The sequence below is a fragment of the Nyctibius grandis genome, chromosome 4 (genome assembly GCF_013368605.1).
Source record: "Nyctibius grandis isolate bNycGra1 chromosome 4, bNycGra1.pri, whole genome shotgun sequence".
Classification (NCBI taxonomy): Eukaryota; Metazoa; Chordata; class Aves; order Nyctibiiformes; family Nyctibiidae; genus Nyctibius; species Nyctibius grandis.
In genome coordinates, this window is record NC_090661.1 from 28,320,814 (window position 1) to 28,344,849 (window position 24,036).

Sequence of the window (24,036 nt, forward strand, 5' to 3'; positions counted from 1 at the left end):
ACATTATGTGTATGAATCTTCAATTACACTCTCGTAGCAAAGACAGTGCAGCTTTAAGGTAATTCTCTAGGTTAATAATAGAGCTTGAGATCCCAGTATGAGTCGTTACCAGACCTGAGGACACAAAGCAAGATGGCTTGCTGTAATAGCCTGTGTTTCAGTTGCTAGGTTTCTGTAATCTTTCAGCCTTTCTCAACAGTGCAACATGTGTTTCCTTTAAAAAAAAAATCCATCCGTGCGAAACCATGGGGAGGAAAACTACTGTTTTGTGATTTGCAGCTCTTAGAGACAGGTGTGATAGGTGTCTTTAGAAATACCCGAGACCTGCTGATGCTGTTTTTAGAAGCCCGTGTGTTCTGAGCTAATGCTTCCATATTTGCAGCTGAATTGTCACGCAAGAAATGCTGAGTGAGGGCCAATGAAATAATACTTCTGAGTTTCACTAAGACTGTCTGATACCTCCGAGTATAGGTTTAGCTGGTCAGACCGGTTTGTAGCATGAGATGTGTTCATCTGGCAATATATTGCATGTTCTCTGCAATAAGTAGCAAGTCAAGCATATGGTCTCAAAAAAGAACTTGCACTTCATTGTGCGATGAAAATATACAGTAGTTTTTGTTTAATCCTTTTTTTAAAAAAAAAGTTATTTGCCTTTTAAATCTAATATGGGCCTGCAGAGGCAAAGAAGAAATCTTGGTCTCCCCTAAAAACACACTTACTGTATATGCTTAGTATTGCATAAAGAGGAATTACAAGAGAGCTTATTTTCTATTTCTTACCTCTCTTTGACAGAGAACTCCTTGGAGAATTATAGAAATTAATCAAAGCCTTCTTCAGAGTTAATTTTATATCTGTAGCATCTGCAGTCTTGTCTTTAAAAGTTTTAATGAAATACTATTAACAAAAATACTCCACCCCCAAAAACCAAAATACAGAGGCTTTTAGCCAGTTGCACCAGGACTCTTTTCCCACCATTTAAAATGGGATTCTCACATGTGTATTTGTGATATCAACAGTCCCTCAGTCTTCCAGGATTGTTACAACAGTATAAAAAGCTTCAGCAATTCTGTTCCAGGAGTCTTTCACCAGACTGGGTATTTCTGTATGTGTTAGGTTAAAAGATCTGTTCACCCACCTCATGGCTTCCCAAAACCCTCAAGAGATCTTCTTTATTGACATAATAAAAAAAAAAGAAAGTACTTGCATTATTTTTGACAGGTCTTCTGTAAAAAGAAAATGATGAGCCAGTGTAGAGCAAAATATTTCCTTCTGAAATACTTTCTAAGAGGTGTTGGGAAAAGAACACACATTACCAAAAAGTTTTGAAGAGGCATATTTCTCAGGTGATGAGTTAAAAAAAGTCCCATCAACTGCAATGTTGTATTCTTCAGAGATAAGCTTGGCCCAGTTGTCGGAAAACAGTGTTCCAAATGGTGTTAGCAGCAACGGGACTGCTCAAGGAAGCGGAAGCACCTCTGCAATACTTCACTCTGAAAGCAGTTTCAACACTCGATGCTTACAGCCAGCAATTTTGGAGCTTTAGTCATGATTAGTATGTACTCCAGAAAAGATGAGAGAGCAGGTTACAGAGGCTTTAAGTACAATTCATGTGTACGTAAGTTCAAAATTCTTTTTTACAGAAGTAAGAGCTACGTGTGGCACAAAAGTGTGGTTCTGCCTTCCATCACAGTGCTGTCCTGACTGTCCTGACACGTTTTAATCCCAGCTCAAATTTAAGATTTCATTGCATTACAGCATCAAAGCACTACAGATATATTTTTACAAAACGATATATGGATGCTTTAGATAATTTTATTCAATGTCCTAATCATGTATGTCTCAAATTTATTAGGTTTGAGAGTGAACATCATCCTTAGTAGAGAAATTATATCTGACAGAATTCATCTTGTGTCTTAGTTGATATCAAATGCATCCCGACAACAGCGTTCATTGTTCATCCAATAAATTATTGTTACAAAGGTACTTGTGTTTGCACTTTGAGCAAGCCTGTCTCAGAGGGAAGAACTGACTGTCCTCTCTGACTGTTCAGCTTTCCTGAGGCAACCTCAGCAGCTTGACAGTTTTGGAATCACAGTATTTGGTCACGTCCACAAATTCTGAATTTGTGTCATAAATTATAGGCTTCAATGGCACAAGTTAAATTGCACTGAAGACTTAATTGGCATCTTCAGATTAAATTTAAGAAAATTTGGGAAAGGAGATCCAAAATCTATTAGAAAATTACTTAGACATAGAAAATGGGTCTTATGTTAAGAGCCTTTAATGATCACTCTGAAAACCAAGTCTCTTCAGGGTACTTTGTGTGGGTTCAGTAGCAGTGTTTACCTTTCTGTTAGAAGGGCCACCTCCGTTTCCTTGGTACTGGAGGGGATCTTTCTTTAACAACATTCACCACAACTCTGAAATAAAATTCCTGCTCCATTCTGAACAAGGACGATGCTGGATTCATAGCTTGGCTTGTAGCACAAGCAGATTTTGTTTCAGGCATTTCAAAGTTACCAAGACTTAGGAAACAGCAGATCATTTCAGAATATTAGCTGAAGGTTGGGAAACTTACCGTAGAAGAGAAGTTATATTTATTTATGGAGATGCATTTAGATGCAAGTATCACAATGTGTTAAACAACAGGAGAGGGATGGGAAAGGATGACGGAGTTAATAGTGAAAAGAATGTCACCATCATTCACTTAAATAGGCCAGTTCCGAATACAACTTTATATTGTGAAGTCATTTGAAGCAGTTAAAAATTCCAACGGATAGTATAAGATGTCATTTGAAAGTGCAGATTTTGTAGTGTTTAATTTATTTTTTAAATAATTTGGATTCTGTTCCAGATTGTTTACCATACCTCCTTCCAAATTTGTTTCCCTTTTATCTGAGTAAGCATGTGCCGACACTGTTGCTCAGTATACACAAATGCTAATCTACCTTCATGCACATGGAAAATAGCTTTCCTGGCACTGAGTTTGAAACTCCCATAGAATACATTATTAATCGAAGAAGTCTCTCTTTATAGAAAAGCCTATCATTTATGTGGTCAACTTTGAGAAGGTTATAGATAAATATAATGCTGTTTGTTAACAGTGTGGTCTTCAGAACATACAACAAACAACCCCGGATACTGAAAGTGCATTAAAAAAAGATTTAAATTTCAAAAGTAATTTTCCTTCTCTGTACTCTGGTTGCATACACTAACATGATCTAATTATAATGTAACGACAACTTCTTTTCTATTGCCCTGCATGCTTTAATGCTGTAAATGCATTTCTCTTGGCAGGTCCCTGGAGTGAGGTGAAAGCATGGTAACTATTCAGTTCCCTATAGTGAATAATTCCCTAGTTCTGCATTTGGCTTTCAAATGCTAGATCATGTATCTATGAAGTTCGAGGAGGAGAGTTGTGAAGGAAGTGGGCAGGGTGAGGCTGGTGTCCATCTGTGTATAATTCAGCTGAATATGACTGCTGCTCAGTAACAGAGCTTCAGCCCAGCTTCTGCTAAGTCTGCAGTGCTGAAGTGTTCCTTTAGTTACACGTGCTGGTCTTGCAGACTCTGCTGAGCCTTATCAAACACAGCCAGTTGGTGCTGCTGGTATGAAAGCACAGGGGAGCTCTCATGTGGAAGGTTAATGGAGTGTAATTAGAAAGAAAAATGAACTGCTCAACCACTCTATCTCACTCTACCTGCACTGAGAGTGACAAGTGCTCTGATCTTTTATAAACCCTAGAGCAGAGGTTTAACAGTCTAAAATTATGACTGTATAACTGTCAAACAAGCAAGCACACTGTGAAGAAGTAGTATGAAGTTATGGATAGGAATGTTTACATTCCCTTCTGTAGTCTCGGTTAGTACTTTTTTTCATGCTGGATATTGTCCATATTGTCACAACAGGTCTCAAATGCATTTTCGGACGAGGTGTCCATTAAAGCCAGAAAGACCTTTGTGTTTCATGTGTGGCTTCTTCGTGTCTGCACCTCACATAACTGTTACCTTGCAGGATGAAGTGACGGCACCTTCCTAAGGCATTTTGATACCAACAAATTAAGTTTTCACAAAGAAAAGAGTTCTGGCGGGAGCAAGAACAGCTACTGTGGTTTATGTTCCAGGAACTAACGGCAATTTGAGATTTAGATACATAATTTGATATTAGATACTAATGCCTGATCCTGTTAATTAAATTAGGTACTATGTATATCTCTTGAAAACGATCATGTTCATGAAATGTTTTTTGTCTTTCATCTAGCACACAGATTTTTTTTTTCTTTTAAAGAATACTGATAAACTTCAGTTGTGAAACTGTATCTGGGAAGTAGAGGGAAGACACCACACATCAAATCCAAAAAGGACAAGGAGATTAACCAGTTTAACTTCCTGCATGTTAAAGGCCATTATAGTCTACTCTGGTACTCCTGTGTGACGTCTTCTGACTTCAGGGAGACTAGGACAGTTTGATTATCAGAGTACTAAGTTTTTGTCTTCCACGTCTTTGTGTTCCAGAAAACAGGTGGTGGATTGGGCTGCCAGTTATTCTGAAGGCCCTTGCAGTGTCAGCAGGTTGATTAGGGGAAATTTGCCCAGCTAATCCTAGCAGGCAGTCCACATCCTGCATTGCAGTAGAAGGGAAAAAACAACATCCCAGCAAGTCTGACCTGGGGAAATTTTTTCCCATTCCAAGTCTAAAATCAGTAAGAATCTAAATATGTAAAGAAGGCAAGGCATGCAACAAAAGGCATCAAAGGAAGAAGATAAGCTTGCTTTGCTTGGCTTCTTTTCTCTAGCTGTGGCCAATATCTTGTGTTTCAGAGCAAGGTGAAAAAACAACCTGGAGTATATCTGGTTGTTTGTGCCTCTGGACGTGTTCATATTCTGAAGAGTAAGGCTGTCTTTATGCAGAGTTTCAGTGCTGGGGAAGCGTGCTGGGAACAGCGCTGGCACTTGCACTGTCCCTGGTAAGGGATGGGAATGAGCAGGGGCTTCTCAGGTCCTAGATCCCTCTGCCCCTCACATGTACTATACAATCTCCTCCAAAACTTAGATTAAGCATTTCCTTTAGAAAGCTGTATAACCTTGTCCTAAAGACTTGAAACCATAGTAGGCCATTACCTCTGATATTAGGCTGTTCCAGCATTTAACCATCTCTGCATCTTATTTCAAGGTTCAGCTTGGAGCCACAGAATCATCACTTTACATTTCTCAGAGAAACTAAAAACCCTTCCATCATCAGATTTCTTTTCTGTGTATAAATACCTATACTCAGTGAGAAGTCGCCTCTCAATAAACTGCATATACTGAGCTCCAGTGAGCCTCACGTTACACAGAGTTGTTTGTTGATCATGTTTGTGGTTTTCCTTTGAACTGTCTCCAGTAGCTCCGCATCCCTCATCAAAAAGGTAGCGTTCCATTCTTTTGGCAAAATGCCTGTTCTTGGGTGGTTTTAAGAGAGGTGGAAGTTCACCAGATCTTCAGTTGATGAGTAGTTTTAGCCTTACTTAGTGAAGCGCTTTTTGCACTGAGATAAATAAATACAGGGACAAAGTCCCCCTCCCCTTGCCATTTAAATCGGGAGGCTAAGGAAGAACCATTGCTTTGTTTTTCAAAGGGTCACTGTTGACTGATCCAGAAACATTGATACAGTTGAAGACCACCAATTTGCGTCTTCTGCGGTGATTTAATTTGATGTCTTCTCTGTGAAGCATCGTGCTTGGTTAACTAAAGAGAATAGTACAGCAGGTATATTTAGCTGGACAGAATATTTGATATACTGTTCAAGTGACTAGAAGGAAGAGAAAATATCTCATTTGAGTGAGGTGAAACTATGACTTTTTGCTCTGATAACTCTTTCTGCCTATGAAGTAGAGATCAACAGTGAATTGCGATGGGATGTTGTTAGTGATGGGTTTGAATTGGTGCTAAACAGTATTTGGTTGACAACACAGGGGAAAAGCCTGTCTGCTGCTGTTAGTTTGTGATGTTTGTAAAGCAACTGTGGAAATGAAATATTAGATGCTGTTAACAACATCAGAGTAATCAACAGGTGGCTGTACAGTATAGTTTGAGCATCCAGATCTTTCTGTTCACAAAAGAACAAGTTTGCATTCTGTGGTGAAATAAAACTAGTCATCTTGCTTGATATTTCCGATCATGCGCGAAGCGCACGAGCGTGAACTGTGTGTGTGTTTCCTGTCATGAGGAGGAGAGGAGGTGTGACTCAGTCGTGGTAACAGCTATAGGATGCACAAGAACCCTGCTGAAGCTGATTCATTTTTAGTCAAGGGACTGTGTTACTGTGCAGTAGTACGCTGTAAAATTACTTGATGACTATCCTTTCCACTTGGGTTATTCAAAAATATGAGGAGTTACCAGATTAGAAAGTAGACTTCTATTTAGATTGATCGTTTCTAAAACATGAAGTAAGTTTACTGATTTACATTAGTCTGCTGTGCTTGCTTAATTTAGATAAATCCAGTTTAAAGGATGTCGCATTATGAGGTAAATCAGAGACAGGCAAAGAGAAGCCCAGGACATCCCTGGCAGAGGTGTTTAGCTTAGGCAACTGGCTACCGTATATAGATGCGAATGGCTTTCCATGGGGGTGGTTGTTCCTCTGTGTTCTCCTGCATAGGAATAATAATCATCCACAGTATTTTTTTGTGCTGAAATTTTATATCCCAAGCTTCGGTCCGTGACAGATTTTACAAGACCACATTGTACACTTCTGGAAAACTAGATTCAGTCAGAGATCATAGAAGCATACTTTACATTGAAATACAAAAGAACCCTTGTTTGATTTCTGCACAATTTACGTGGCTTTTTTTTTCTCTAAGAAGATTTTTTTTTTCCCTGAAACAGACAAGTAGGGGTAGAACAATACGGAGATGGGCAAGATAAAATTAAAATGAGCGCCTTTTTCGTGGTAGTCAGCAGTTTAATTTTTTCATTTCTTTAGCCTTTTCGTGTTGAGGTGATCCCCACATCCTTTTACCAGTTTGTATTTGTACTCAGAAATATTTCTGGGAAGCAGAAAAACCTGAACCAAAACAAACCTTGTCAAGTTTAAAAAAAAATTAATTTCATTCCTTTCATTCCATTCCTCCTTAATTACATTCAAAGTACTGCACTTAACTGTTTTTCCTGTTCTGTTTTGCCTGTTGTCATACACTTAATTCTCCATTCATTAATTGCTTCATTGTTTAATTATTGTAGCTGTTCTTGCAAGTTTCTTTCTGTTAACATAAGTACTGGGCTAAGAAGGTAGATATTACATTTATTTAATATATAAGCTGCAGGAAAACATTGTATGTGTGCTGCTACTACTAGTCCAGTCTCTGTTCCCTACTTTGTGCAAGAGTAAAAATTATAAAATGAGAAGACAGTGATGCATACAATATTCCCTTCCAAAAATTAATTGGTCTTGTGGTGCTGCAAATGGTAAAAGACACGGTACTCAAAGTAAAGCAATCAAGAAGTCACATTATAATTCTAGCTATATTTTTTTCCCCCATTAAGAATGAAGGAATGAACATTATTTTCGGAACTTACATAATTCACTTTAGAATGATTTCTAGCAACTTCAAGTAGTGTTTCTCTATCACAAAGGAAAATCTTTTTTGAAGTACGTATGTTCATGTGTGAAATGTGTATTTGTTTCAGAATCACACCTGTAGTAATTATTTTAAATGGTCTAAAATATAATGAAGTGTAATAAGTTTACCAGCATTTTTAAGGACAAAAATACTTTTCACACCATACCAATGCTGTATAACAATATTTATCTGACAGAATGTCAAAGTAGATTTTTATGGAATGAATCACAGAATCACAGAACGGTAAGGGTCAGAAGATTTATTTAAATTCTGTTTTACACAAGGTACCCTATGCCATATTCTGTATTTGTGTTAAGGATACTAAAACTGCAAAACAAACTCATGGATTCAGGGCATACCAAAATTAACTGTACTGTCTTGGTCCATCTCTAGTGCTCATCAGTATCATAAGTGTGTTGCTCAGTTTATCCCATAGGGCCATCATGGCAGAAGGAGGAGAAGCATTCAGTTCCCCTAACGTGCTCCACATCCCCTTTTAGACGTGCAGAAGTCCTTGGGTCTTTGTGCAGCTTTTAGCCATGTTTTCTGGAGACTGGGTGCAGCACATGCTCTTTGGGATAGTTACTGGAGTGTTGACAATGCAGCCATTGACTGGGTATGGTTAAGATATCTGTGTATTCAACAAAAGCTTAAAAAAAATAATTAGGTTTTTAAACTATAAAAAGAAGTGGTGCACATTTCGGTAATCATGCCCAGTAAGGCATTCAAGTATGATGTCGAGGTGGTCTCGCAGTCCCACTGCTGGATTCCCATTCAGCACACAAGCACCCCTGCCCCGAGAAAGTCTTTTCTGACTGAAAGATACAGGTGCCAGTTTGATCACCTTTAAGAAGTAGGAAATTGGACCACGTTTTTTTTCTTGGCATAAAATTCTTTCTAATTTAGTTATTTTAGATTTTTTTGTTGATAAAAAGACCTGGGTATGAGTGAAGCACAGCCAGAAGTGCGAAATTCCATAAAAATACAGGATAAGCACAGAAATAGCTGAAAATATTTCTATAGTCCTTTGATCAGTCTTTCAATGGAATTAAATTCAAGTTGTTTTGTACAACAGGTTTTTTCCACACTGGTGTAGATTCTGCATCATCAATTTAAATAACTGGATTTCACTGTTTTAAATTTTAGGTACTATCTTAAAGCAGTAGGTGAGTGTACAATTATTCTCCTTGCTTGTAATCTTTCAACTCCCGAATTCCACTCCCAACATGCACCCTCTTTGCAGGTTAAAGACTAACCATGCCAGGGCTCCAAAATCTTTTAGCTTCTTTCTCCCACGTAATTTTTGGTATCTTTCTGTTTTGTTGAAAAGCAGAGGTATTTCACTTCTCTTTGGGTAGTTGCAGGGGAGAGGGGAGGGAGACTGGAAAGGAAGATTGCAGAGCAGTGAAATTCCCTTCATCCTCCCCACTCCCAAGCTAGAGTTTATTTGAAGTCAGTACTTTCTCTTACCATTTCATTTGCGGCAGTTGGCAACTTTTATATCCCAGAGAACGTTTCTTGGTCATTGGAGGGAACAGGGAACAGAGGATCCCTAATAGCTGGCTTCCTGGAACTGGTGGAGCAGGAAGGCAGGTCACTAGCAGGCAGTTGAGCAATTCAAACCACATCAGCTTTGGTTTTGTGATATGAAAGGTATGCATTGCAAGGCTGTTTAGTACTTCACTCTTCTCTCTCATTTTTAGAAGATTGTTATATTTTAATTTGTATAGATTTTTGAAGATTAAAACTAGACCCTCCTTTACATATGTATACTTTTCTGAACGTGTTTCCTGGATGAAGAAGAAAACGTGTCACCAAATATAACAAGAGATCTAGTATTTAAAAAAATGCTGTACTCAGAGAACTACTTTTTGATTGATTGATTAAAATGGAAATAATGCTTAGCTAATAATGTTATACTTAAACCTTACTAAGCTTTAAGTTTGCTCCAACGACTTTCCTTGTTATAGCAACGTATTCGTGATAGTTTTTTTATATGAGCACAGAGAAGACACCTTTTGTCACAGATACATGGCCAACAAGACGTAGAGGCAAATTTTCTGCTTAATCAAACCAAAATAACCTCTGATGCTGTGTTGGGTTCTGGCCTGTGTCATGAATGAGAAAGTGGTAACGCTGAATGTCACAATATTGATTACAATTATTACCGTTAAGAAAGGGTCATATAAGATGTCTAGGGCTCTGTGAACTCAGTGGTGTGAATGGTTCTTGATGAGATTAGTGATAAAGATGTCAAGACAGCAAAAGCGATGAGATGATGTAGTATGATTATGGGGCACTGTTCAACAAATGGATTTTGAAGTAGTCTGATAGTAACCATTGCAAAGGGCTAGCAGTTACTTTTTGGGTAGAATACAGTTTGGAAGAAAGGACGTGATTATTAATTTCTTCACGTTCTGGATGTAAGGAGAGGATTGGCATTCGGCTTCGAGGAAAATTCAGTAAACTTGAAAGACAAATGCTTTTCTTACATTTATAGTGTTGCAGGAAAAGAAACTATTTTAGGAATATGGGGAGAGTTGGAGCTTTCTGACCTGCAGAAAACGATTATATTGTGTTTATGATTGAATTAATCTCAATTTAGAATTTTGAATTTGTCAGTAAGAATTTAATTAAATTAAATACTCTTAAATAAGAGTGGGAAGGAAAAATGGCAGTGATTACCTTTAAAGAATTAGGAATATTTCTTAAGAGTTCTGTGGTACTTTTAGATAACCTCAATTTCACTGGCACTGAATCGCTAAAGCACATAGCTAGGACTTTATACCAGCCTTGGCAAATTTCAGTCATACAGATTGTACTTTCTGCAGCACAAACCACCTTCAAAATTGATTAAGAACAGTCAAATAACACAAGAACAATTTTAAAACACAGTTTTAATGAAGTATCAAGTGTGACAGTAGACAACGAGTTTCTTTCATACTGCCCTCCTGTTTAATCCCCTACAAAGCAAGGCTCTGCTAACATTGCTGCAGACAGACACGTGCCGCGGCTCTTGTGCGGCTGCAGAGCAGCGGTTCCAGCAGGACCCCGCGGAGGAGCCGTGCGGTGTCAGACCCACGGCGTGGGCTGAGACCGCGCGGAGGAGGACACAGCAGAGAGTAGTGCTGAAAACAGGCGTAGGTCTGCTCACAGTTCCTGTGTAGGTGCAACCCTGAGAGTCTCTTCTGGTTTTGCTAATTAAACTAAGTAATTTTGGAATATGTTTGGAATATGTTCAGAGTCCCTCTTGATAAGTACTAACAAACAGATAATCCCAACAGTCTTGCAGATAGTAAAATCGTTTCTGTAGTTTCAGTGTGGTGTTTTTACTGACAGTTGGTAGAAGCAGCTTAATAAACTGCGTAAGCAATTGGCATGCAGCGCAAACTTCAGTTTTACTCTCTGAATCTTAAAAGCATGAGATGTTTCTTCCAATTCAATATCTGCATAATGGATATGGATGGCAGGATATGCTGCTGCCAGGCAGCTCTCAGCAGCCTCTAACAGGCCAGTGTAGACTTCCAGAGCAACAGTGTTTTTCCACTCACATTATCCATCTTGTGCCAAATGCACCGAGCCTTAGTTTTTGCGCAAGGCACTAATGAAAGTTGTGCTCCGGTCCTGTTTTTCACCAGCTCTGCACGCCGTGATTCGGGCCCGGGGGTGGAACAGGCGGCGTGTAAATGCGATGTGACTCACCTCACTCCTGCTCCCCTGCTCCCGTCCTCACTAGCTCTCACCCTGCTGTAGCAGCATGGCAGAGGAGTCCTCCAGCCTGCCTCTCTCTCTCCTCTCTCTCTTTTAAATTTTTTAAAAAATCCTTTCACTAAGGTTCCCTCCCATTGTAAAGAGCAAGATGGAAATGAATTCTTGGGCCGTAGCTGCTGATTCCCTCCAGTCAGGGAATCGGTAGAAGAGCACCATTATCACTGAATTTCATACAGGCAGTTGTGGAAGACAAAAACTCCCTGCCTGTTCATGCTGGGTACAGTAATTCTTTAGCCTCCTGTGCAGTGTACGTGCAGTCCATTTTTTGGCAGGTATTCCATAGGCATTTTGCTTTATTTCGTCTCCTACTTTGCTCCGTTCTCCTCTCCTCCCCCTCGGGTTACTCTCTGGAAATGTTTTTTCAGCTCTTGCATCTGCTTGCTGACACGGCACTTTGATTTGCATGTTAACATGGTTGATCTTTTCAGAAAGTGATTTTAAATGATTATTCAGTTATTATGTGTACGAATGAGCTGATAGACACAGGTCATTTAAAACTATGTGAAATATCTGAATTAGAAAAATGCCTTCTACACTCCTATTATTTTCTCCTTGTTCTAGAAGGGAACAAACAATTTACAACTTTTAGGTTTTGACAGCTTTTAGGGCTTTTCTGGTTGCAGTGTAAAATAGTTCCTTTACACTGCCGTCCATTACAAACTCCCTGAATTTTCGGTGAGGACCGACCTGTGTTTCTTCTGACTCCAGAGCTGAGCATGCATCCCCGGTCAGGACTGGGGGTTTGCAGAAGCCAGGCAGGCCTCCTCCTGTATACCTCTTTATGTCGCTGAATTCAGTCTTTTGCAAAAAGGTCAGTCATGTCAGCTCACACATTTCAACCATATGAAACGGGTGTTTTTTTCATTGATTGTGTGTTTTATTTGGCTTTTTAAAGTTCTAGTTCTCAAATCTGCCAATTTAGGACCCTGCACCTTTTCTTATCTTCTGGGCTAGAGATAACACGTTCAGTGTGTGAGGCACTGTGCAGTTTTAACTCATCGTAAGCAAGATACTCAGAATTGAAAGTCTAAAGTGTATCATCAAGAACGATGCAGAGAACAGATATTTTGTTAGCTCAGAATTCCATAACCCTGTGTGAAAGAAATTTGAGGGAAAAAATTGTTTCAGTTTCTTGTAAATAGCTGGATTTTTTTTTGTTCAATCTCTGTTTTGTACTGTGTCTTAATACTAATGCTTCAAAACAAAAATCAAAATATTTGATATTGTCAGAATGTTTTTTTCCTTTTCCCTTCTGTGTAAGTGGAACTGCTTCAGGCAGCCTGCTCTGTCAGTGCCTGGCTGTGGTAGAGGTTTCCTGACCGTTTCTGTTTCCACTAGAGCTTTCTCAGTTGAGCCCTTACCATGTCTGTTGACCTGATTGCCCTCCTCCAAAGCCAACCTTGTCATATAACTATCTTGGAGTGCGTGTATGCTCTTGATCAAGGGTGCTTAAGTATATATCTAAATCTTTTTAAAGCTGTCCTAATATGGGGGTGGTTGGAGTTTAGGAAAAAAAGCCTGTTTTCTATCATGCCTGCAAATGATAAAAAAAAAGTCTTGTGGTGTTTTCACCCATGTCCACACTGGAGTATAATATGAACATAAATTGTAAGTCCTTATTACCCATGTGGCAACATGGTATCTTATCCTGCAGGTCACCTGGCCTGCTCTTAAATCTGTTGAAGTGCCGTCTAAAGATACACAGTGGCTACCAGGAGAAGAAACTTCTTTTTTACATAATTTCCAACTTTCCTGGAAGCTGTAATGTAATAGGAAGCCTTTAAGCTGGGAGAAATAAATCTGTGCAGCTTCTTTCCCATGTAGGTAGCCCTGTCTGATTTTCTTTCCAGTGACAATATTTAACAGAGTGACCACACATCCATGCCCTTCCTATTCCCCACTTTGCACTCAGACTGGCTGTCTCTCCACTCAGTTTTGATGCCTGGTACAAAATGGCATCCCCATTGCTTTGAAGTGAGCCTTGAAGCTTCATCGTGAAGTCCTTTTTTGTCACTGGGTAGGAATGGTGCCTGTTTGAAGGAGGCAGAAACTTTGGAATCTGAATGCTAACTAGTCTGAAGTGATTATAGGTTAATGAGGTCTTGCAGTGGTTTGTGAATAGGCTGAATTTGGATGGGTGGGTTTCTTCAAGGACAGCAAGGTCACCTTGCTGGGCGGCAGCACTCCTAGAGTGTCTATTTTGACACTCTTCTCATTAGATAACACCAATATTTAAAATTCCAAGAAGAGAAAACCCCCTAAGCTCCTGAGAAGTTCTTTTTTTGCATTAAATGAATGTAACTTTAGGTGTTATTATCTTCTCTAATATGTGCGGCTAAATAACTGTCATCATTTCTCTTTATGTTTTTGTTTACCTGCTAGAAAAGAGTTGTGGAACAGCTTCGAAAGAATTTGATAGTGAAGCAGGAACAGCCAGACAGTAAGTTTCAAATACAGCCATTGGCACAGTCAGAAAACAAACTACAGACACCACAGCCACAACCACTACAACAGCTACAGCAACATCACCATCAACAGCAGCAGCAGCAGCAGTCTACTGCACCCTCTCCAAACGTCATTGGATCACAGGTAAAAATCTGTACAATAATTCTTTTCCTTGCTGAAGGTGAAGTTCACTGCCAAAAAAAATAACAAAGAAAGAAAACAAAGGTGGAGAGAGCAAATTGCAAACTTTCACTTATGCCCATTAGTGTACCAATATTAATTTATCCTTCTATGCATATGCACATGTGGGTCTTGTGGGTTTTTTCGGCAATAACCTCCTATCTGAGTCAAAAAATGCGTAGTGTTTAAAAGTCAGATCATAACCTCACAGAAAAGAAGGGTGGCAGTATCACCTTTCCTAAAAATAAATTAAAGTTTAGCAAATGAACCTGTCTTTTCCATAGGTGCATAAATGGTTGTCTGTTCATACCCAGTAGGTCTCAAGAAACAGTAAAGACTTTACATGCACTGTATGAGGTGTATGATTAAAATAATTTATTTTTAAAAGACTAACAGAGTGCTCACTGTATCTGTGAACAAAACGTACAAAAACAGTTCCCTCTTCTTTCTGCTTAAAACAGGTTCTGTTTAAACAGATGTAACTTGTATCAAATAATACTTATCTGAGTCTTCAGGAATTAGTCTAAAAGTATACAATGGTAGTTGCAAAGTTTGAGTTTTAGAAAGTAGTGTCTTTATTGGGAAGGTACACTGAATTTCAGTACAGTATAGGATTAGAGACATAATCCCAGAACTCACCAGATAAAGTGGTCTGCTGTTACTGAGAGGGGAATTCCAAGCTGATTCAGTCTCTCCCGTTCAAATATTTAGAATCCACAAAGTATGCTAATAAAACAGCAAGAAAGTGCAGGGAGGTGTTTTGTAAAAAGAAGTATATGTGAGGTCTTTTTTCCCATTGATGCAATCTCAGCAGCTCATGTTTACCTGGATAGGCAGATGGCAGAATTCACCCATGAAGTTTACTTTATGCACATTGCAGTGAATCACAACCATAGCTTTGATCCATTGTGCTTCTTGTCTTCCCTTTTTCTGGAAATAGAGGGGGGAGAAATGGTTGAGCTGTTAGTTTTCTCATTAACTCAAAAAGTTGTTTTGTATGCTGTTTAAAAATGTATTTGAGAGACTTAGGTAGCTGTATTTTTGATAAAAGAATATTGAAGAAATGAAGCAAACTTAACTAAGGAAAAGGCATTTTTGAGCAGCAACATCTGTATCAAAGCTAAAACAGAACAAAGAAGTAAATATTACTGTGTCCTAACATATTTGCAGGCAAACAATGGATCACTATTTGCTGTGTCACTGGTCTCTGTTTTTCACTCAGAAAACATGACTGCGAAAGCAGTTTCATGCGTTTCTCTGTATTCCACACTTTGCATTCATGCATTAACTTCCAGGTCATCTCCTGGGTTGTAAAAATTGAGGTTTTGTTCAAAGTTAAAGAGCCCTCTAGTGAAACAGTCAAAAAACTGCTACACCCTTCTGACTACCATTGATACAGTTGTACTTGGAAAGTAATTTTAAACTGAAAGGCAGGTCATCCTCTCATTTGAATAAATAACCCAGCTTTTATCCTTAACACTTTTCTATTTTTATTTATGTTGGTATAATTCTGAAGTAGCCTCACTTGCTTCTGTACACATTTTGCATCTAAGGTTGTACCTGTGTCCTGTTGCCCCTCAATCTCTTTCAGCAAAGAAAAGTCAAATATTTTGTCTCTCTAGTAAGTTTTTTCATGCCTACTTTTGTAAGTAATACATCTTTCAAGGCTGTGTCAGTAAAGAGAATGCTTTCAATGGTTCTTTTCAGAGTAATTAATTTTAGGAATCAAGGTATATATGCTACCTTCATAGTGATGTTTTAATATACTTAATGTAGTCCAGGAAGAAGGGCTTTGGAAATTTTAATAAAGCAGTGAGCCTGCTAAAAGGTCATATTTTTGCAATGTTATTATGTGAAATAATGCAAACTTACTATGAATGCCACTTCAGTATGAATTCATGCATTGAAAACTTTTTAGAATAACCGAGGTAATTAACGCTCAGCAAAGTAACAGGGATATGCAAGCTCTGTGATCTGCTGACTGAAACTATACTCTTAGTACTTACAGACTTACTAGAACCCCTTGAAAGAGTCACAGTCTTGTGACATGATTGATTACTCTTTTCTTTAAAATGTTTATGGATGAATGTAATGCTTGTGAAAATGGTACCATGTTACATCTCATTGGAAAAGCTTGAATAATGTTACTGCATTAAGGGAATGGAGCCTTTTGCTTTGCAGAAGGTGCAGCAGAGGTCAATAAGAAGCTCTTGAATCTCAGATAAAAAGTTAAGGGAGTTGTTCATGTTGCGACAAGAAAAAGTTAATTATGTCTGGATTTTGTATAAATGTAGAAAATTGAAGCATGAATTATCCTTTGATTTGGCATTATACTGTGTTTGAATTTTTTTCACACTTGTGTGTAATTAACAGCAGATACAGTTTAAGCATTATGAAATTAGAGGTGTGAAGGTAAACTGGTTTTGTTTAAGGAAATAATATTGGTGCAAATACTGAAGAATCCAACTGGAAATATACTTATATTATTTTATTAGAGAGAAAGGTCTTGTGTGATTAAAATCAAGCAGTCTAAATCAGGCATGTTCAGAACACGAAAAAGACTGCCTGATCCTTGGTTCTCCATTTTTTTCCTGTTGTAGAGCCTAGCACTGACATCAGGAAAGAATGGAGGTTATTTCATACCAAGAGCATTTGATCATGCCAATAACTGTTTTGAAAATGCAGTGCCATTGGTACAATGGATTTTTTACACCAAAGAGAAAAGAAATAAGCTCACATGCCATTCTGTTGAGCATCACTTGTCATGAGTTTTCTGTGCACATTGTGTTCTGGTTTTATATGGAGACTCTCTTGCCTTGTTGCTTTTTGAATGAGATTCATAATTGTCTGTTTCTCTTAACATCTTAGAAGACAGTACATTTGAAAAGAAACCTATGAAATTATAGTTGTTTTAACTTTGGAATTTGTGGGCATAGCTTATGCAGGCATTTCAGATAAATGTGGGCATTAAGTGATTCAAAACTGCTCTCTTTAAAACAGGCCAAGAGCAATCATGGCGTCATGTGTATGTTCCAAAACCACCCCATTCCACAGAAGTTAAACTTAATTGCCTGCAGCTGCACAGACTTAACAGCCAGCTCTTACAGATTCAGGACAGCCCTTCTGATATTCTTAGGAAAGAAGGTTAAGGGCTAAATAACTGTATGTATGGCTAAAACTGAAATTTGGGATACCCAAAATCAAAATACTTTTTTGTTCTTAAAGAAACCAATTTATGAATGTTTTTTCCCTCTTCCTCTGATTGTGAGGATCTCTGTAAATAAAGTTTCCATTTGAAAATTTGAGTTTTAATTGGTGAGAAGCTAGTTTACTGGTATGTTTCATAAACCTCCCCCTCACAGGTCTGATATTGACAGTACACATTTGGAAGTAATATGAAACTAAAGGATCAAAAAATGCATGCCACTACTTACACTTGATTGTCATTTTCTTGGGAACTTGTTTTGAATCAATCTGTAATGCTGCAGATGATTAAAATAGACCCAACAGGTGCCCCAGATTTCTAGCTATGCAATTTTCAGAGATGTAAGATAATGTGCTTGTCTGAACAGCGGGTAGATAGACTCAGTGCTGCCTTTTCTTTCTCTACTGTCTATTGTTTCTGACTAACCAACCCACGTCCTGTCTGATACGAAGTGTCTGTCTCTTACAGTGTATTTTCTGTTTCCCTTAGAAAACTGTAACTACAGCTTCTATGATCACCACTAAGACACTACCTCTCGTCTTGAAAGCAGCAACTGCGACCATGCCTGCCTCTGTTGTGGGTCAGAGACCTACCATTGCCATGGTTACTGCTATCAACAACAATCAGAAAGCAGTCCTCAGCACTGATGCGCAGAATGCACCAGTCAACCTCCAGACAACAAATAAGGTCACTGGGCCAGGAGCTGAGGCAGTCCAAATAGTGGCAAAAAACACAGTAACTTTGGTAAGCGTTTCATGTATTTGCCCTGGAGATATGTGTGGGTTTAGTTTACAAGAGGGCTATTGGAAAATAATGAATGCACAGTCAGGTTTTTGCACAGAAAGAATAATAGGGAGATGTCTTGAGTCTTCACTAGTTGACATTGTTAAAATGATAGTCTAAGAGAAAAGCATTTACTATCTACATGGGTTGTCACTACTGTTTTGCTTTATAGAATTAAATCGGTGCTATCACCACCTCTGTGTAAAGTTTCCCCTATTAGTAATTGTTAGCCATGAGGAATCAGCAGTTGTTTCAGCCCTACCTAATCTATGTGGCTGTGTTCTACAGAATTCCTACTCTTTTCTTTGGTAAAGGAGATGTCAGGCTTTCTTCATTTGATTAGTTTGGCTTTTCATCTTAGATTTTTTTTAGTCAATCTCTCTCGTTCCCTTTGCGTGATGGTCTCTGGTGTTAGACACGTCACTTAACTCTGCCTGCTACCATGTCTTCACTCACCGCTTTTTCATATACATATATAAGAACCTGTTTCTTTAAACATATCTTTTGGAAAGTGCTTTGATTACATCACAGTCTTTTCCAGAACAGTTAGCCCCCTGGAAATAAAAGAAGTAATGTTTTAGAATGGGGTTATATAGGCTTCTTGATCTGGAAACCAGGCATTGCATAGCATCATGACAGGGAAATTTTACTTCTGGAGTAAAGGTTAAGGCTTCACTAAACGTAAATCCAATTTATCTTTATTAAAAATATAGTTTAATAATGCAAATGGAAGTAATTTTGCTTCCTAATGAGACATATGTTTGCAATCAAAATAGAGAAGACTATTTGAGTGAAGTTTTTTCTCATATTCTCTTTTCCCATGTCATCCCTTGCACCACTCTCATCTGTCCTTTGTGTCTGTGCTTCATTGCTTTGCTGAATAACTTACTTAGGTAAGATTCTGTTTTAATAATAGTCCATGACTTAGGTTTCTGTAGCAAATTTCATCAAAAATCTCAGAATATTTTCCCAATCATTAATTAATCAGTACAAGACCTTTTTGAAGTAATTTGCAATCTTCTGTGGGTGGACAGAAGTACAGAAAGTACTAACAGAAAACTAACATGGACATTAATTTCAGAGAACCTCACTGAGTATTCAATTTAGGGTAGCTAGTAGTGCTATTCAGAGGTTAATCATGTGGCAGCTCCATCCAACTGATTTCAGTTAGACAAGGAAGTACTTAGGATGCCTTAAAATCAGATCTTAATGAATGGCCTATCTCTGAAAATTTCAAGTTCTGTATTTAGAGTCCCTCATAGTGTCATTAATATTGCTAAAAGAGTTGTAACTTCCACATCTTTTCTATTTGCGTGAGATGCTCTTTCGTTCTTCTGTATGCCCTTCAATATGAAAGGACAATGGTTCATATAGCTGGACATCCAAGTCTGTTTGTATTTTCTGTCTGTTGTAAAGCCAATTTTTAACTATAAAAGCAAATAGGAGTTTTTATTATCTTCAAATGAAATGGTTTTAGATTGCAGAGCACAGTAGTTAGTACCGTTGAACTAAAAGGAAAGATACCTTCAATTTATGAAGCAAGGTGTGTAGGAACTGGAAAGTAAGATTAGCTCTGTCTTTAATAAATTTCTAACAGGGAACCTGTTACTGTGAAAAATTATTTACAGAGTGGAAAAACCGGGGACATCAGGTCTAAAAATACATTCAGGATGTTGATTTTGATGAACAACTTCAAAGCTATTTTCCTCTTTCTGAACTCTCCTATGCTCTTATAGCAGGTTCAGGCTACGCCTCAGCCCATAAAAGTGCCGCAGTTCATCCCTCCTCCCAGACTTACGCCTCGTCCAAATTTTCTTCCACAGGTGAGTGTACAGAGAACAAGCAATAGAAGAAGGAACTTAATTATAGCATAAACAGGAGATACTTTCTATGAACATAATTTTTGTCAGTCTTTATTGGTGACTTGGTAGAAGAGACAATTCATCCTCAACAGGTTTGCGGATGATGCCAAATTTGAGGGCGCAGTCAATACTCTTCAGGGCAGCGCTGACATTCAGAGGGCCCTAGACAAGGTAGAGGAATGGGCCAGCAGGAATCTCTTGAGCTTCAGCACGGGAAAAGGCAAAGTCTTGCACCTGGAATGGACTAACCCCCTGCATAAGTACAGGCTGGGGATGGGCTGGCTAGGGAGCAGCACTGCTTAAAATGTCTTGGTTGACAGTAGCTAAACTAACCGTGTGCCCTGGCAGCAAAGAAGCCTAGCAGCATATTGGGCTGTACCAAGACAACCACAGCCAGTACATTAAGGGAAGATATTATCCACCTTTCCTCAGCAATCTTAAAACTGGATCTTATAGACAGCATGCAGTTTTGGAACCCCTGGTATCAGAAAAGAAGTTGATAAATTTGAATGAATCCAGAGGAGGAAGGCCACTAAAATAGCTGGGGGCAGGAATATATATATGACCTGCAAGGGGAGGCTGAGGCATCTGGGCTTATTCAGTTTGGAGAAGAGGTTTTGGGGACACCCTAACAGCAGCCTTATTTCCAATATCAACAAGGAAATAAACAAGATGGAGACATAGGTGCTTGGCAGGAGAATTATAAATTGGAACAGGGTTAGACTGTGTATAAGGAAACAGTTCTCTCTTTGAGGACAATTAGGAGTGGAAGACGCTTCCCAGAGATGTTGTGAAAGCTCCATCCTTCGATTTTTACAAGACCTATCTGGACAAAGCCCTGAGCAACCTGGTCTGCATTTAGTGTTGGCTGCTCTGAGCTGGAGGTTAAATTAGAGACCTCCTGAGCTGCCTCCCAACCTGCATGAGTGGGATTATGAAATTTGCATATGATGATCATATATGATCCTATTTGCATCAAATTAAATGAACCCACGGAACAGATGTCAGCAAAATCAAAGCATCACCCAAGGCCTTAAATTGCTCTAATTGTTGTTTGCTGCTCGTGAGCAAAAAAGGAAAAATGAGATGTCTCTAGATTGTTCCCAAGTATTTCTGTACTGCAGCAGAGAGTGACCTCTCTTTGCAGCTGAGCACTAAAACTTGAGTTTTACTTTTTTTTCATGGTTTGGGAAAGACACAAATTGCTTCTTCATGTAGAAAAATATCTTGGAGGAACTATTTCATTTGTAAGAAATACATGGCGCTGTGAATAAATGTCTAAATCTTTTACCAAAGAAAAAGGGAAAGTATAGGCTGGTATCTGATTAAGATTTGGGGATGGTGAGATCTGTTGGAATGTGACCTAATTTTCCATGATAAAATGCATTATGGAGTATTAAAGGTGGTAGGACAATAGAAATTAAATAAGGAAAAAGTCTTTATTTTGAGAGTAATGTATCTACTTCTGTAGTCTGTAATGATGTGATAAGTACAAACTTAACAATGGGCAAGAAATAAGCAAGTATTGGTGATGGAGTATTGGAAGATTCTTGTGGCTCTTTTCTTTCTTGTGAAAGAAGAAGAGAGTAATGACCGCATTGACCTGTAGCCTTTAGCGCTTTCCATGAGGGATTAATATATAATCTTGACAATTTTTTTGCTTAGCAAGATTGGTTGTGCAGGTGTCTAAATAATATGTAGAGTTGACAAAGGTAGCAGGGATTTGCTGGATATTTTAATTATTTCTTTCAGGGCACAATCAACTGTTCATGATTTCTTGGAGGCTCAGTATAAAGCCCCGAGGCACACTTTTAACATGAGAGCCTCAGCTGTGCCTGTAAATGTTACGTGAATTTTTTGGCTTGCGAAACCAGTATGTTGATTTAGATACAGGTAAGGCACTTGGCAATAAACGTGCAATGTAAGTGTCTGTGCATCCAAATACCATTTCAGGGACAGTGACTGCATATGCAAATGTTATGGATGGGTTTTATGCAAGTAGGTTTGAAAATGTGGCTTTTCCTTCTCATAGCATACTTAGGACACTACGCTAAAAATTACATTCTATAAAAAAATCAAGCAACCTTCTGCAGATTAAACAGACTGAATCGAAAGACTTAGTAAAAATGTTCATCTGAAATACTGATATACAAATATCTCTCTTTTTTTTCCTTTTTCTTTTTTTTTTGTAGGTTCGACCTAAACCAGTTGCCCAAAATAACATTCCTATTGCCCCAGCACCTCCTCCAATGCTTGCAGCTCCTCAGCTTATTCAGAGGCCTGTGATGTTGACGACAAAGTTCACACCCACATCTTTACCCAACTCTCAGAACTCCATACATCCAGTTCGCGTAGTTAACGGGCAGACAGCAACCATAGCCAAAACTTTCCCTATGGCACAGCTCACCAGCATCGTGATAGCAGCACCGGGTACCAGGCTTGCTGGACCTCAGACTGTACAGATCAGCAAACCAAACATTGAAAAACAGGTACAGATAAGAAAGTGTCTACTAATGCAACATACTGGCTTTATTGCTTTCCTGTGCCGGTTTGGAGAGGATGACAGCCATGGAGAAATTTTCAGTGGGTACTGGAGATACTCATGTTCCAACAACAGTACAAATTATGGAATGACTTGCAACTCTTGGAGCAGAAGTTACCATTTTCTTTAATACAGCCCACTGGAATCTTTTTCTCATGCTTCGGTGTTTTTATGCTCCCCCTACTGACTTAACTTAGTAGTTTATAAGCTAGCTACATTGCAGGGCTGTGCTAGTATCTTGGAGACCAAGTACAAACTGAGGTCCATGTTCATATAAAGCCTTTAAGAAACACTGGAAAAATAATTTCTGCGTTTCTGCTTTTCAAAGGGTGGCTACCCGAAAGGCAAAAATTATGCAAAATCATAGGGGTATTTAATTTAATAAATGTAGCCATTTCTTCCTTGATCTTGCAGTCTTGTGATTGGAGGCAAAATAGTCTCACTCAGCTTCTGAAGACTGATAGTTCCCCGTGACTGAATTGGATCAAGTGGAAAGGAGACCCCCAGAAACAGAGTATTCCAGATGTTTAGTTTTAAAGTCTCTCTCCAGAAAAGACTTTTATAAAATAAAACATGACTTTAGTCAGTGTGGATTGCAACTGAGAATCCTTGCCATTCAGTTCAAGCAAAGCAATCTTCAGTTTCACTTTTAACTCTTTCGTATATTATATGTTAGCATAATATAGTATACTATATAATACATTATTTGTAACATAATATTTCTGTAATTTATATAAATAATAGTAGTATCTATTTAATTTATAATTCCTTCATAGACTAATGTGTGTTCTGTTTTTGAAGTCACATATGGAGACTGTGAAAATCATGTGCATGAGAGATATGCTCATGCTCAGTTCTGCTGATGAATTCTCATGAGTAGGTTCTTGCATACCTCAAGGCTGTTCCACACATTATTCAGCAATGCCTGCCCTTTTCCTGTGATCTGAAGTTGTACTTCTATAATACTGTACTTTTGATGCCTCTTCCTTTTGATGTCAGCAATATTCGAATAATTACTGGCAATTCAACTGTTGAAAAACATAGAGAAGAATGGTGATGGTTAAATAATACATGAATTTTTCTGTATATTTTCTCCATATCATAAAGGGGAAAAGTTTGTCTCGCTGTATCTTACCTCACTCATTTTGTAGCCTCAACAGCTATGCCATGGGCTGAGGATTGTCATGCAGGGTTTGTGACAGCATTGCAGAAGATTATGACTTCAGAAAAGAAAAAAACTTAAGAAACATCTGAGATCTTAGGATTTAGAGAGGCCATTTTTGAGCCATTCACTGAGGAGTGAGAAGTACAAAATGCATGTGCCATGCAGAATGGTTTCTACCTGGAAGTCTTCCATGGAATGCTTTTTCTTAAAGTGTCTGTTAGTTTTCCCATACAGTATAGTGATTTCTGTAATGGAGTTAACTCTTAAGATTACTTTTATTGCTTGCATGGCTGTGTAGGTTAATGGAACGGTGGTAAGGCTGTGTCATCCTTTGTTAAAGGAAAACACTTTAGTTAACGTTCCTCTCACGTCATATTCCTCAATTAAGTCTTTGTTAGTACACTGCCAGCTTTAAACTGTTTTTCTCCTGAATCTGAGAAACTATTTGTTTTGCTTTATTAGTCAGAGTAAAAAAAGTCATTC

The 24,036-nt window shown here is 38.5% G+C and overlaps 1 protein-coding gene across 12 annotated transcripts in view; it reads left to right on the plus strand.

Annotated features, from left to right (window-relative positions):
* The window catches only part of PHF21A (PHD finger protein 21A), a 142,849-nt gene that overhangs the window by 99,171 nt on the left and 19,642 nt on the right, over nucleotides 1-24,036 (plus strand). For 9 of the 12 annotated variants that reach the window (XM_068399678.1, XM_068399677.1, XM_068399686.1 and 6 more), the window contains 4 exons: nucleotides 13,754-13,960; nucleotides 17,691-17,945; nucleotides 19,721-19,807; nucleotides 22,039-22,335. In XM_068399678.1, coding sequence (XP_068255779.1) covers nucleotides 13,754-13,960; nucleotides 17,691-17,945; nucleotides 19,721-19,807; nucleotides 22,039-22,335 — 846 coding nt within the window. The remainder of the gene's footprint in view (nucleotides 1-13,753; nucleotides 13,961-17,690; nucleotides 17,946-19,720; nucleotides 19,808-22,038; nucleotides 22,336-24,036) is intronic. The other 3 variants (XM_068399682.1, XM_068399688.1, XM_068399685.1) reach the window with 1 other exon arrangement.